This window comes from Mustela erminea, chromosome 2, assembly GCF_009829155.1.
Source record: "Mustela erminea isolate mMusErm1 chromosome 2, mMusErm1.Pri, whole genome shotgun sequence".
NCBI classification, from domain to species: Eukaryota; Metazoa; Chordata; class Mammalia; order Carnivora; family Mustelidae; genus Mustela; species Mustela erminea.
Window position 1 is genome coordinate 28,349,000 of NC_045615.1, and position 14,087 is coordinate 28,363,086.

General features: G+C 33.7%; 1 protein-coding gene across 8 annotated transcripts in view; it reads left to right on the forward strand.

Moving 5' to 3' along the window:
- DDX60 (DExD/H-box helicase 60) overlaps nt 1-14,087 on the forward strand; it is a 113,753-nt gene that overhangs the window by 30,029 nt on the left and 69,637 nt on the right. For all 8 annotated transcript variants that reach the window (XR_004283171.1, XM_032332591.1, XM_032332590.1 and 5 more), the window contains 6 exons: nt 2,055-2,196; nt 3,066-3,221; nt 5,464-5,569; nt 6,027-6,142; nt 7,461-7,621; nt 13,293-13,539. Coding sequence is in view for 7 of the 8 variants with exons in the window: in XM_032332591.1 (XP_032188482.1) it covers nt 2,055-2,196; nt 3,066-3,221; nt 5,464-5,569; nt 6,027-6,142; nt 7,461-7,621; nt 13,293-13,539 (928 nt within the window). In the remaining variant the exon portion in view is untranslated. The remainder of the gene's footprint in view (nt 1-2,054; nt 2,197-3,065; nt 3,222-5,463; nt 5,570-6,026; nt 6,143-7,460; nt 7,622-13,292; nt 13,540-14,087) is intronic.

Genomic DNA, 14,087 nt, shown 5'->3' on the forward strand with positions numbered 1-14,087 from the left:
AAACTTGGGCTCAGAAAGTTTAAGTGGCCCCTTAGCACAGCTAATAAATGATCAAGGTGGGAGATAAGTTCCTCTCTGTCCAGTTTCCAAATCTGTGCCCTTCCCACCATTCTTTGCTCCCTTAATAGAGGGAAACAGCTGATTACTCAAGAGTCAAGCACTCCTCTGGTCTTTTCTATCATCCGTACTTCATTTTGGTAACACCCAGTAGCTGGAAATGTAATTCAGGGAGCTTCTGAAATTTCACAATAACAGGCATATTCTGAGGTCTGTAGAAAAAGCAACTAAGCAAACTCTGAAGGGAGAGTTTCATGTTTACTCAAATCTTGACCCTTGGAGACCATATGGAGGCCCTTCTAATGAGAAGTGAATAAAATGAGGAATGTGTGCTGTACCCTATTCATGTATTACCATTTGTTTACTCAGTGGCATTATGGGATAAGATTGGGTGGGGAGAACTTTACAGTCTGTGGTTCTCCAAGTATGGTTCCCTTGAACAACAGCATCAACATCACCTGGGAACTTGTTAAAAATGCAAATTCTTTGGCTCCATCCCAGAGCTACTGAATCAATCTTGGGATGATGCCTAGTAATCTGTGTTTTATTTGACAATCTTTTCAGGTGAGGCTCCTGTTGAGGCTGCAGAATCATTGCTCTATGGTTTTGTGGAGATCTCTTTAGCATTTTATTGTAGTTAAAACTACACTCTAGGTAGGAGGTCCCCACATTGATATTTATGACTTCTTTTGAAACTTGGTCAATCTTCCTGATATCTATTTAGAGCTAGGTTGTCCAAAACAGTAGCCCATAGCCACAAGTGGATATTAAACATGTGGAATGTGGGTAGTCTGAAGTGAGATGTGCTCTAAACTTAAAGGAAACACCATATTTCAAAAAAACTTAGTATGAAAAACATGTAAACTACTCTATTATAATTTGTATATTGATTACACATTGAAATAATACTTTGAGGGTGCCTGGGTGGCTCAGTTGGTTGAGCGGCTTGCTGCCTTTGGCTCAAGTCATGATCCTGGGGTCCTGGGATCGAGTCTGCATTAGGCTCCCTGCTCGGCGGGCAGTCTGTTTCTCCCTCTGACCTTTCTCCTTTCATGCTCACTCGCTCTCATTCTCTCTTTCAACTAAATAAATAAAATCTTAAAAAGAAAATAATTCTTTGGATGCGTTGAGTTAATTAAAATAAATTTTTTTTAATGTGACTTCTGGAAATTGAGGATAAAATATGCAGCGTGCCCATGTTCTATTATTGTTGGACAATTCTGAGTTCTCTTTCAACATCAATATAGATAAGTAAATTGTTCACATATGGAAAGCATTTGATTTTATTATTGAGGGAGGGTGGGGCAGAGAAGGCTTGGTTTCCCCCCAATGAATTTAATTCCCCAAACATTATTATTGACTGAAAAAATGACTAGGCTCTCACTTGCTAAGGTTGTTTACTCATGTCTATTCAACTCTGAACTAAGTGTGGCCAGTGAAGACATTCTGTCTGTGTAGACGTGAATATAGCCTCACAATCATAAGCTCAGCAGGTGTAGATGGAAGGGAATCTTGAGTTTGAGTTTGGAGGGAATCTTTCATCATCTTTGAAGATGATGAATTCATCATCTTCTAGACCACTAAACAATTAAATGCTATTTCTTAAATACTATTTTGACCTGAAAGTAGAATTGGAAAACATTAAAATCTCAGTAAAGAACAGAGGCACATTTGAAAACAGAAGTATTTCTGTAGCATTGGGACAAATCTATGAAATTTGTGTGAGGAAAGAATCGTATTGAGTCAAACACAGATTTCTATGATTCAGAATAAAGAACTATTGCTGATTTAATTTTTTGGTCAGTTTGGTTTTATTTTATGATCTAACCTTTTAAGATAAGAGAATTCAGCATTATCCAGCCTGAAAGAACGTAATAAGAATTGGAAGAACCTTGCCAACTTGCCTTTCATTGGATTATTGATGGATTTGAAGTTGTATTATAGTTTATTGCTAATATAACAATCATCAATAACTTGGTTTTATTTTTGATTTGCAGAAAAAGTGGTGTGAATATTTCATCCTAAGTAATATAAACATTTGTGAATTCTGGAATCTGAATTTAATTCACCTTTCAGACTTAAGTGATGAGGTTTTGTTGAAGAATATTGCTTTTTACTATGAAAATGAAAATGTTGAAGGTACCACCTCAGTATATTTTAATAATTGTACTTTCATCCAGAGATAAACATTATAAAGAATTTAAAACTTCAAAATCGTTTTCCTATATGTCCAACATAAAACGTAGCAATTATTTTCCTTTCAATCTTTGTTTATACATATATATGTTTTATTTAGTTGCAATCAGAGTGAGTTATATTTTAAAACATTTTTAAATTAATATACTCAAGTATTCTTGAAAAAAATACATGTTTGGGTATTTGGCATTTTTAGATAATTTTAACAGTTTAATTTTTCACTTAAATATATGCATTATATTTAAAAATATTTATTCAAATTAAGGTAATCATCTGACTACTATGAGATATTTAGGGAATTTTAATTTTTTTCCAAAGATGAAGCTAATTTATATGTTATATGTAATTTGTTTTTCTTTCTTTGAATTATTTTGTTAGAATAAATTTTCTGCTATTTCTTAATAGTCAAAGAAAAAGAAAACATGTTTTAAGAGAGCTATAACTCATTGAGCATTCTTGAAGCTTCTTTGACCTCTAGAATTTGGTTCCTACACATGCCAAACATTGAAATGAGTTAGCAACATATAAATGTAGCAGCTCTCTACAAATGTTCTTATCTCTGAAAAATAAGTTATATTCACTTTTATTGGTTGTAAAGTTATATGTGGCATAACATTTTTTACCTTATAAAATAGATATCCAAAATCTGTTGTTATGATAGCTGTAAATTATTTATTTAGGTGCAGTGTGGAACTCACTGAAAATTTTACAGTTTGACAAATAATTCAGAGCGCTATGAATTTTGTCAAAGTGTATGCTTCTGTATACATACTAGTGACTTTTAATATTTAGTACTTTTAACTATCATATAGGCTTACATTTGAATTTGGGAGATATCATTATGAAAGATTATGAATATCTTTGGAATACTGTGTCAAAGTTGGTTGGAAAGTTTGCTGTTGGAAAGCCATTTCCTCTGAGAACAACAAAGCTTTGTTTTCTTAAAAAGAATCCATCACCAATCAAAGGTAATAAATCTCCAAATTAATTTGAAGTAACAGTTTAGATCTCTGAAGATTTTTTTTGAAAACACTACTAACTGTTGTATATCTAAATTTTTTTTCTGGCTCTATGCATTTAAATAATAAATAATAAATTAATAATAATAATAAATAAAAATAAAATCACCTTTTGCTGTATCATTGGGATGACATGCTATAACTATAGTTTTGAAGAGCTATATGTTTTGCTTATAGCTAATGTTGTTGCCTATTTCATTTGTGACTTTTATTTCTATCAATATGGCAGTATAGGTTAGGGGAAAAATCTCTTCTGGGAAACAATTGAAATGCTGGTAAGACACACCAAACAACTCTTAGTATTATCATAGCTAAGCTCAAAACAATAGAAATGCAATTCCAGGAGACAAGAATAAAGGGAGACTGATCTCTGGCTAATACAAAATGAATTACTAGGTTGATTTCTAATTATAGGTCCATCTTCCCAAGAATTTGGGGTTTCAGTTATTCTGTTAGTAGTTTCAAGACAACTCTAAGCTGAAAAATTAGCTTAAAGTGATCAGAAGAATCTAGTACATTCTTTGTAGATGAAAAACATCATAAACCCTGGGAATGCCTGGGTGGCTCAGTCAGTTAAGCATCTGCCTTCAGCTCAGGTAATGATCCCAGGGTCCTGGGATCTAGTCCCACATAAGGCTTCTCCTGTTGCCAGGGATCCTGGCAGGGATCCTGCTTCTCCTGTTGCCCACCATTTCTCCTCCTTGTGCTCTCCCTCTCTGACAAATAAGTTAATAAAAATAAAATCTTAAAAAAGAGAAATATGATTAAGCCATCATCATAACATCATAGAAGATGTCTCCATGTGATGAATTTCAGGAAGAATAAAATGTCCCCCTAAGGAATGTGAGAAGGAAATCTAATGTGAATTTAGGATGTATCAATATAAATATATTTTTCAGAATATGGGGAAAGAATACATATACTCTTTCTATATATATACATATATAGATATATGTATTTATATATATACACACTCTTGTCCAGATGAGTTCTACCAGACAAAGACTCTTGAGGAAGATCAAATAAGGGGTTTATTGATCATAGAAAGATCAAATAAGGGAGTGGTTAGATAAGATCAGGAAGAGAACAAAACCAGTGTAGGACATGTTAATGAGCAGGTTTCCACTGTGGACAGGTACAGGCAGATTTTACTGGGAATCTTAGAATGTCATTCAAACCCCCTCAGTGATATCTTACCTGAAGAGCAAGATAGCTGGGGCATTTACCTGCAACTCCTGTTACATTTTTGGCTGAGGGCTATCTATGGGGCATGGGATCCTTAGCACTTCTGGCCTTCACATGGATGTAAGAAGAAAAGTACTCAGGCAGAGAGTGCAGAGACCTGCAGTAAGAAGGTGTCAGGCAAACAGAAACTGAACATGAAGGGGATGGGCAGAGCAATGGCAGCTTACCTATAATTGTGAACCAGGTATAAATAAAAAGGCATTCATTAACCAACTATTATGTATAGGATATATGTTTGATATGTATGGTATCTATCACATGTATGTGTATATGTGCAGATACATATATGTATACATATATAATATCAAAGAGAATGTAAGAAAATACTGTCATGATAACAAGTTATTTCATTATTATCTATATAGCTTCCCTTTTTTTTTTTTAAGGTTTTATTTATTTATTTGACAGAGAGAGTGAGCACAGGCAGATAGAGTGGCAGGCAGAGGCAGAGGGAGAAGCGGGCTCCCTGCTGAGCAAGGAGCCCGATGTGGGACTTGATCCCAGGAGGCTGGGATCATGATCTGAGCCAAAGGCAGCCACTTAACCAACTGAGCCACCCAGGCGTCCCAATCTTCCTTATTTTTTAAATATTTATTTCCACAAAATTATTTATGTGGGAGATCTGAGTGCAAGTTCCATGTTCAACTTCCTTGTAATAAGGGATAATGAAGGAAATAGATATTTAAAAACAGTAAACAGTTGTTTTTCTACCTACTTATCTACCTACATGCCTAAATACTGCCTATTTCTTCATACTCTGCTACATTCCAAAATGTTTTAATGTGGGCAATAGCTTTATGGGAAGGTCTGGAATTGATTAATGTAAATACAATCAGTGAAAAATGTTTTTTATTTTAAGGCTTTAGAAAATGATGTATAACGTTCTTATGTGAAAGTCTCACTTTTGACACTGTCTTAATTTTTTTTTTTTTTAACTTGTTTACAGATACCTCCAAGGAAAAGATTCCTAATTTGGGATTTATTTCAATGTCATGTGAACTGGTTGATAAGTTTGTTGGTGATCTTTTGAAAGACTTGCCTTTCTTAAAGAGGTATAAGACCAAAAATGTCTTAGTAAATGGGTGGAATGGATGACTTACTCATTAAAGATTCTATGAAATGAAACAAATTAAATGGAGTATATTAAATGCAGTATGTGTTTGTAACACATAGTGAGTTTAATAGCAAATTTATCAATGTCTTTGATCTTAACTAGGTTAAAATCAACATGGTTTTAATTTTAGAGTAAAATTACTCCAGTTGAATGTTTTAAATTAGTGGATTAATTAATGAATATTTGTTGATGTTGTTGGGATTGCTAGAGATGTGGGGTAGATTCTGGGTTCTTAAGCACCTAATAAACTGTTTTTGGGATTCTAACACCCACATCATATTATAGAAAGAAGAAGGGTGGCTTTAATTTTTATAATATTAAAAAATGAAACCTGTGCTGTGTTGTATTTAGAGGCATGAAATTTAAAATGTGCATATATTTCTTTTGTCTCATAGCGATGATCCTACTGTGACTTCACTAGTTAAACAAAAGGAATTTGATGAACTTGTGCATTGGCATTCTCACAGACCCCTTAGTGATGATTATGATAGGACAAAGTGTCAATTTGATGGTGAGTTATGTGTCTCTGGTGAAATAAATTAAAATCAATTTCATTCTCTTTTTATTTTGTAAAAAATTATCATATCATGAGCCACAAGTTATATTTCTTGAATGATAATAGTCTACAAGATATTTAGATGTATGTCCGTAAAGACAGTAATAAAAAAGTCCCACTCTGTTTACTGATAGTCATAGGAACACAGGAATGCAGATGTCCTAGGAAGTGCACCAATACTGCATTTGTCCCCACAAAAACTTGGAGCTGTTTTAAATAAATATGGTTTGCAATTTAAAATATCTGTGTATTCCTTGACATTCATAATACTAAGGCCCTAGTCTTTTGAGCAATTTCAGCTACTTTCACACCACCCAGTTGATTACATATAACAAGTGCCAGTATTTTATGTGCTTTCAAGCTTGGGATGATTGGAACTGCAAAAGGAGGCCCATGAAACTACTAAAAGTAGATCAATAGAGATTTAATTAGGTATCTTGTCCCCTTGGTTCATCCCTTGTCTTCATCTCATGTTTGTCTACCCCTATCTTACCTCCACCCTTTTTCAAGATGATAAAACTTAACTTTCAGAAGAATCTAGGAGGGTGCATCGTAGGCTTGCTTATACTTAACAGCCTGTTTACATAAATAGCTACTAAGACCATGCAAGATGTGAGGGGACCTTTTAGATTAACCATTAATATCCTTCAAAACAGTTTAATTAGATATATGTAGATACAGACATAGAAAAATCAACCAGCTTAATTATCCTCTTAATTGTAGTTTTCTTTGGGTATGGAAGTAAATCATTCCTTGATTGTTGGAATTTCCTGTGTCTTTGGATTTTTCCATGGTGTAAGTGTTTGTCAGCTGCCAAACTCTTGGCTCTGTGGCTATGATTGAGAGTAAGGATTTTTCAAGCAGTGCCGGAAGCCAGGATATCCAAGATAGATATCTTCTTGATTTTGCCTCTATCTTCTTCTTCTTAAACTCAATCATAGAGCAAATAAAGAGGTAATATGCAGAATCTATCATTCTTTGTAGCATGATATTTGCTTTAGGAAGTAAATAGTGAAAGAGTGTCTTGTCACTTCCATCTTTTATTTTATTTATTTATTTATTTATTTTTACTTCCATTTTTTAAATAAGGAAAAGGGTTATTCTATAGATAAATATTTGCCTGACTTGATTGCCTCTTTAACAAATGTAAATCAGACTAAACTATTATTCCAAACTAAAAAGTACATGTATGGTTGGGATGGTATGAAGGTTTAGTGAGAATGCTTTTGAAAAAAATCAAGTAGTTTTACATTTTAAGTCTTTTATTTTTCAGAAAAATCTAGAGATCCTCGTTATCTTAGGTCTGTGCAGAAGTATCATGTTTTCCAGCGATTTTATGGGAGTTCATTAGAATCAGTCTCTCCAAAATTGGTTGTAACTCAAGCTGTCAAGCCAAAGAATAATTTCAGTGCACCCAAGAAGAAAAAGGCACATGTAAGTTCTATTAATTCTATCAAATTTTAGAACTGTTTTCTGACTTTTCTTAAGTTGCTATTTGTTAAATTCCTCTGGTAGTTTCTTTTCATTCTATGCTTTTTATTTTTATATATGAACACTTAGATTATTTTATTTATTTGGTAAGAAAGTCTAACCTCCATATACAAGGTTATATATGGTCCTTTATACATAATAAAATGTATATGTATTTGAAAAAGAATATAAGACAATAGGTTACTAAAGGCTTGGATTTAGCAATGTTGAAATAAAATTAATAATATAGTTCTTTTGAGTTCTGGTCTAAGATGGCAATATAGGAGGTTCCTGAAATCATCTCCTTCCATGGACATACAGAATTTACAGATAAATATAGGAAAATTTTCTCTGAAGGCAATCCAGAAACTAGAGAACTAGTGAGAAAATGAGAAACAAATGAGAAAAATCTCACAATCAAACAGGTAGAAGAAGAGGCTGAAACATACTCTCACTATAAACCCCATCCCTGGTACAGAGACAAGCAATTAGGAGAAAGCTCCAAAGTCCTAATTTTGCCCTCAGGAGGAAAAGATTGGAACCAAATTTTTGGTCTGGCACCCCAACTTTTGAGTTCCACTTGAGGAACTTTGAGTGGAAAGGGCCTCTCAAAACATCTAGCTTTGAATGCCAACAAAGCTTGCATCCACAGGACCCACAAGACTGTAGCTTGATTATCCCCACCCAAGGCATAGAGGCAGCAGACTGAAATGCTTATTCCCAGTCTTTCCCAGAAAGAGACTGATTTGCATACTTTAAAAGTAACAAAAAGAATCTGAGCATACCACTACAGAAAGCTATCAAGTCACAAAGCAAGAGGAAAAAGAGAAAAACAAAGGGATTGTAAATCAGTCAGAAAAATTAATGGTCATAGTAAGCCAATACATATTAATAATTAATTTAAATGTTAATGGACTAAATTCTCCAATCACAAGACATAGAGGGGCTGAATTAATAATAATAATAATAATAATAATAATACCCTACTATATGATATTTAAAAGAGACTCACTTCAGCTTTATTCAGCTTTACGGACACACAAACTGAAAGTAAAGGGATGGAAGAAGATATTCCATGCAAATAGAAAACAAAAAATGCCGGGGTAGCTATATTTATATTAGAGAAAATAGACATTAAGGCGAAGACTGTCATAAGAAACAAGGAAAGTTATTATACAATAATAAAGGTGAAAACCTGAAAACATTTTCTCTAAGATCAGGAACAAGACAATGATGCCCACTCTCACCACTTTTATTAAGAATGGTCTGGAGATTAAAAGTCACTTATGGTTTGTCTCCCTCCCAATCCCATCTTGTTTCATTTATTCTTCTCCTACCCACTTAAGCCCCCATGTTGCATCACCACTTCCTCATATCAAGGAGATCATATGATAGTTGTCTTTCTCTGCTTGACTTATTTCGCTAAGCATGATACGCTCTAGTTCCATCCATGTTGTCGCAAATGGCAAGATTTCATTTCTTTTGATGGCTGCATAGTATTAATCTCACAAAACAAACTGAGGGTTGCTGGGGGGAGGGGGTTTGGGAGAAGGGTGTGGGATTATGGACATTGGGGAGGGTATGTGCTTTGGTGAGTGCTGTGAAGTGTGTAAACCTGGTGATTCACAGACCTGTACCCCTGGGGATAGAGTATTATGCCTCCATCAGAAAGGATGAATACCCAACTTCTGTAGCAACATGGACGGGACTGGAAGAGATTATGCTGAGTGAAATAAGTCAAGCAGAGAGAGTCAATTATCATATGGTTTCACTTATTTGTGGAGCATAACAAATAGCATGGAGGACATGGGGACTTAGAGTGGAGAAGGGAGTTGGGGGAAATTGGAAGGGGAGGTGAACCATGAGAGACTATGGACTCTGAAAAACAATCTGAGGGTTTTGAAGGGACGGGGGGTGGGAGGTTGGGGTACCAGGTGGTGGGTATTATAGAGGGCACGGATTGCATGGAGCACGGGGTGTGGTGCAAAAATAATGAATACTGTTATGCTGGAAATAAAAAAATAAATTAAAAAAAAAAAAAAAAGAATGGTCTGGAAATCCTAGTCAGAGCAATTAGGCAAGAAAAATAAATACAAGTTCTCCAAATTGGTAAGGAAGTAGTAAAACTTTCACTATTCGTTGATGACATGACATTATATATAAAAAAAATTCTAAAAACTTTACCAAAAAAAAAGTTAGAACTAATAAATGAATTTGGTAAAGTTGCAGAATACAAAATTAATGTACAGAAATCTGTTGTGCTTCTATCCACAAATAGCACACTAGCAGAAAGAGAAATTAAGATAACAATTCTATTTACAATTGTATCAAAATACCTAGATATAAATTTTATCAAGGAGGTGAAAGACCTGTACTTTACTTAGTGAAAACTATAAAACATCTGTGAAAGAAACTGAAGATGACACACAAAAAAATGGAAAGATATTCTGTGCTCATGGATTGGAAGAATTATTATTCTCAAAATGTCCATGGTACCTAAAGCAATCTACAAATTTAATTCAATCCCTATAAAACTACCAATAACATTTTTCACAGAATTAGAAGAAATAATTCTAAAATGTGTATGGAACCACAAAAGAACCCGAATAGTCAAAGCAATCTTGAAAAAGATGAACAAAACTGGAAGTATCACAATCTCAGATTTCAAGATATACTACAAAGCTGTAATAATCAAAAGAGTATGGTAGTGGCCCAAAAACAGACATACAAATCAATAGAAGAGAACAAAGATCCCAGAAACAAACATGCATATATGCTTAATTCAAGAAAAAGGAGGCAAGAATATGCAATGAGGGGAAAGACAGTTTATAAATGGTGTTGGGAAAATTGGACAGCCATCTGCAAAAGAATGAAACTAGCATACATAAAAATCAACTCAAAATAAATTAAAGACTTGAATAAAAGACCTGAAACCATAGAACTCCCAGAATAAAAAAGGGGTAAGTACCTTGACATTGGTCTCAGCAATGATTTTTTTTTGACATCAAAAAAAGCAAAGGTAACAAAAGCAAAAATAAATGAGACTGCATCAAACTAAAAACTCTGTACAGCAGAGGAAGCCATCAGTGAAATGAAAAAGCAGTCTACTCTATGGGAGAAGATATTTGCAAATCATATACCTGATTAGGGGTTAATATCTAAAATATATAAAGAAGTAATATCACTTAATAACAACACCCCCCAAACCAAACAATCTGGTTTTAAAAGTGGACTGAGTACTGAATAGAATTTTTTTTCAAGAAGATATATGAATGGCCAACGGTATATGAAAACGTGCTCAACATCATCAGTCATCAGGGAAATACAAGTCAAAACCACAATGAAATATTATCTCAGAGACGTCAGAATGGCTGTCATGAAAAAGACAGAAGGTAACAAGTGTTGACAAGGATTTGGAGAAAGGGGAACCCTTATGCACTGTACATGGAAATGTAAATGGTGCAGCTACTATGAAACAATATGGAGATTACTCAAAAAATTAAAAATAGAACTACCATAGGAGCTTGCAATCCACTTCTGGGCATTTATCCAAGGAAATGAAAATAGGCTATGGAAAATATATCTGCACTCCCATGTTCATGGCAGCATTATTTATAATAGCCAAGATATGGAAACAGAGTAAACATTTATCAGTGGATGGATGAATAAAGATTATGGGGTATATATACCCCATATGGAATATTATTTAGCTATAAGAAGGAATTCCTGCCATTTCTGACAACATGGATAACCTGGCAATGCTCAGTGAAGTACACTAGACAAAGATAAATACTGCATGTTATCATTTATATGTGGAATTAAAAAAAAAGATGGTTGCCACAGACTGGGTGGGTGGGGGCAATAGGTAGAGGTTGGTAAAAAAAGTGCAAACTTTCAGCTATACAGTGAATAGTGTCTGAGAACCCAATGTAAAATATAGTGACTGGAGTTGATAACACTGTAATACATCATTAAAATTTACTAAGAGAGTAGATTTTCAATGTTCTCACTTTCAAAAAAGATAAATGTGGGAGGTAATGGATGGATTACTTAACCCAATGGGGAAAGTTCAACTACATATATTCATATTTCAAATCACCATGATGTATACTTTAAATATTTTACAGTTATATTTTTCCATAATAACTCAGTAAAGCTGACATTTTTCAAAAAGTCCAAGCAGAAATGAGGACTTTTGCTTTAATAGTTAAAAAGCAGCCTTTCCCAAGCCCATGTATGTGGTCATTGTTTTTCTTCTTGTGGTGACAACCCCCTTTTTATTTTCATAGCCAATTTTTTTGTTGGTGAAATCATCCAATTACTTTTCCTTTTTCATTTAGGGCTATGAAGAAGTTTCTTTTTTCTTTTTTTTTTTTTTTAAGAGGGATGTTATAAAATAGAAAGTTTGTAGCAAAAATTCTCATTATATGGTATAAGTTATGAAGACTGAAAATATGCCATTTTTTCTTTTACATTATTAGAAATTAAATAAGTTATCTTATTGAAATAAACACTCTCAGCACTATATAAAGTGCTCTTCTAGCAACCATTTAATAAGTCTGCATTTTCAGGATATGATAAGCATTGTGCATGGCAAAGGGCCAAGGGTCACCCTTTTCGTACTGAGAAAGAATCATGCTGAGTTAACCGAGCACCAAACGTTTGGCAGATTAAAACATTAGGAATCCTCAAATAATGTCGATTAGAATTATTGAGAAAATGATGACAAATAATATTGACTTCATTGTAGACAAATTTATATGTTAATTTCATGACTAATCAGAATAATGGAAGATTTATAGAATTCTCTAGTGAATACAATTCTTTAATTTGTTTTTGTAGATTAATAAATCAGATTGGTAAAAGTCTAGTAAAGAGGATCCATATTGAGTTTAAGTCAACTGGAAAAGCTTATCCAGATAAAGCAAATCAGTTGTATTTATGTTGTTTCTTTCTATCCACTCCTTTCCTTCATCTGCTTTTGCTTTTCCTCATTCACTTATCAAATATTATAAGCTAAATGTTTTGTGCTTGAAACATACAGACAACTATGACATATTCCTGTTTCAAGAAAGTTAATCTAGATAGATTAGAGAGATAGACAAGGAAAATCATAACTACAGTATATGTAATGAGTACTTTGATAGAGAGATGCCCTGGCAGAGAAGAAATATATGAGTTAAGCTTGGGAGTTAGGAAAGGCTTCATAGAGGAAATATCTTGAAGGACAAGTAGGAGACAGGGAGATGACAATGGAAAAATGGAAGAGGAAAATCCAATCCAGAGAAAGCAGCAGGAAGCAATGCAGGAGACATGAGAAAACAGTGGTCTGATGTTTCCAATTTTATTAATTTACTCTTTGATTTATAATCTAATCTATACCACTCAGAAATCTATATAGTTATCTGCAGAGAGGCTTTATAGTGATTAAATTTAATTGTCATAAGTTTTTAATTAAGAGAGGGTTTAATTTTAAGAAATAAATACTGAACCTAAAATTGTTCCTATTCAAGAACGGAATGATGGTCAAAATAACCAGTATATGCTTAAAAATATTGTCTCATATATGAAATTTAATCTTGGAATATTTCCAGCTTATTTCATGATATGCTTCTTTCCCCCCTTTTTTGGACAGGAGACCAAGGCTGAAATAATTACTAAAGAGAATAAAAAGAGATTATTTGCTAAGGAAGAGGAAAAAGAGGAGAAAAAGTGGAGTGCTCTGTCATTTTCTATTGAAGAGGAAATGAAAGAGAACTTAAACTCTGGAATAAAGAACCTGGAAGATTTTTTGAAATCATGTAAAAGTAACTCAGTGAAATTTCGAGTTGAAATGGTAGCATTGACTGCCTGCTTGAAAGCATGGAAAGAACATTGCCGAGGTAAATTTATGTGATTTTGTGTTTTTTGTTTTGATGAACTGGAGAATTAATCAAAGGATGTAATGATGATAGCTGTCATTTATTAACTTGAAGTTTGTGTTAGAAACCTTAGATTCATTATGCGATTTTATCCTCACAGAATTCCTCTAAAGATTACTTCTTTTATCAGTGAGCAGTGAAATCTCAAAGTAGCTAATATATAGCACATTCCTAAGCAAACTCAAATCAAATCAGTCAAAGATAGGAATAAGAATAACTTCTTATAAAACTGTGGGCATAGTTAAAGGAACCAACAAAGACGGTGAGGCACTCTGGGAGATCTGTCTCTCATTTTTGAAATCTGAAGTGCAAACATTTTCTTTCTGGGTAAAACTAAAGATTATGTTTGCCAGCCATGTTGAATTCTTCTAAATGTTTCCATGATACCCATGTGCTATACTTTGCAATTTCTATAACACAGTAGAATAAAAAAGAAGAGACAGGAAGAAGAAGATAAGGGGAAATAAACCTGGGTAAAGGTACATAAATTAGTAACAGATAAATGATAT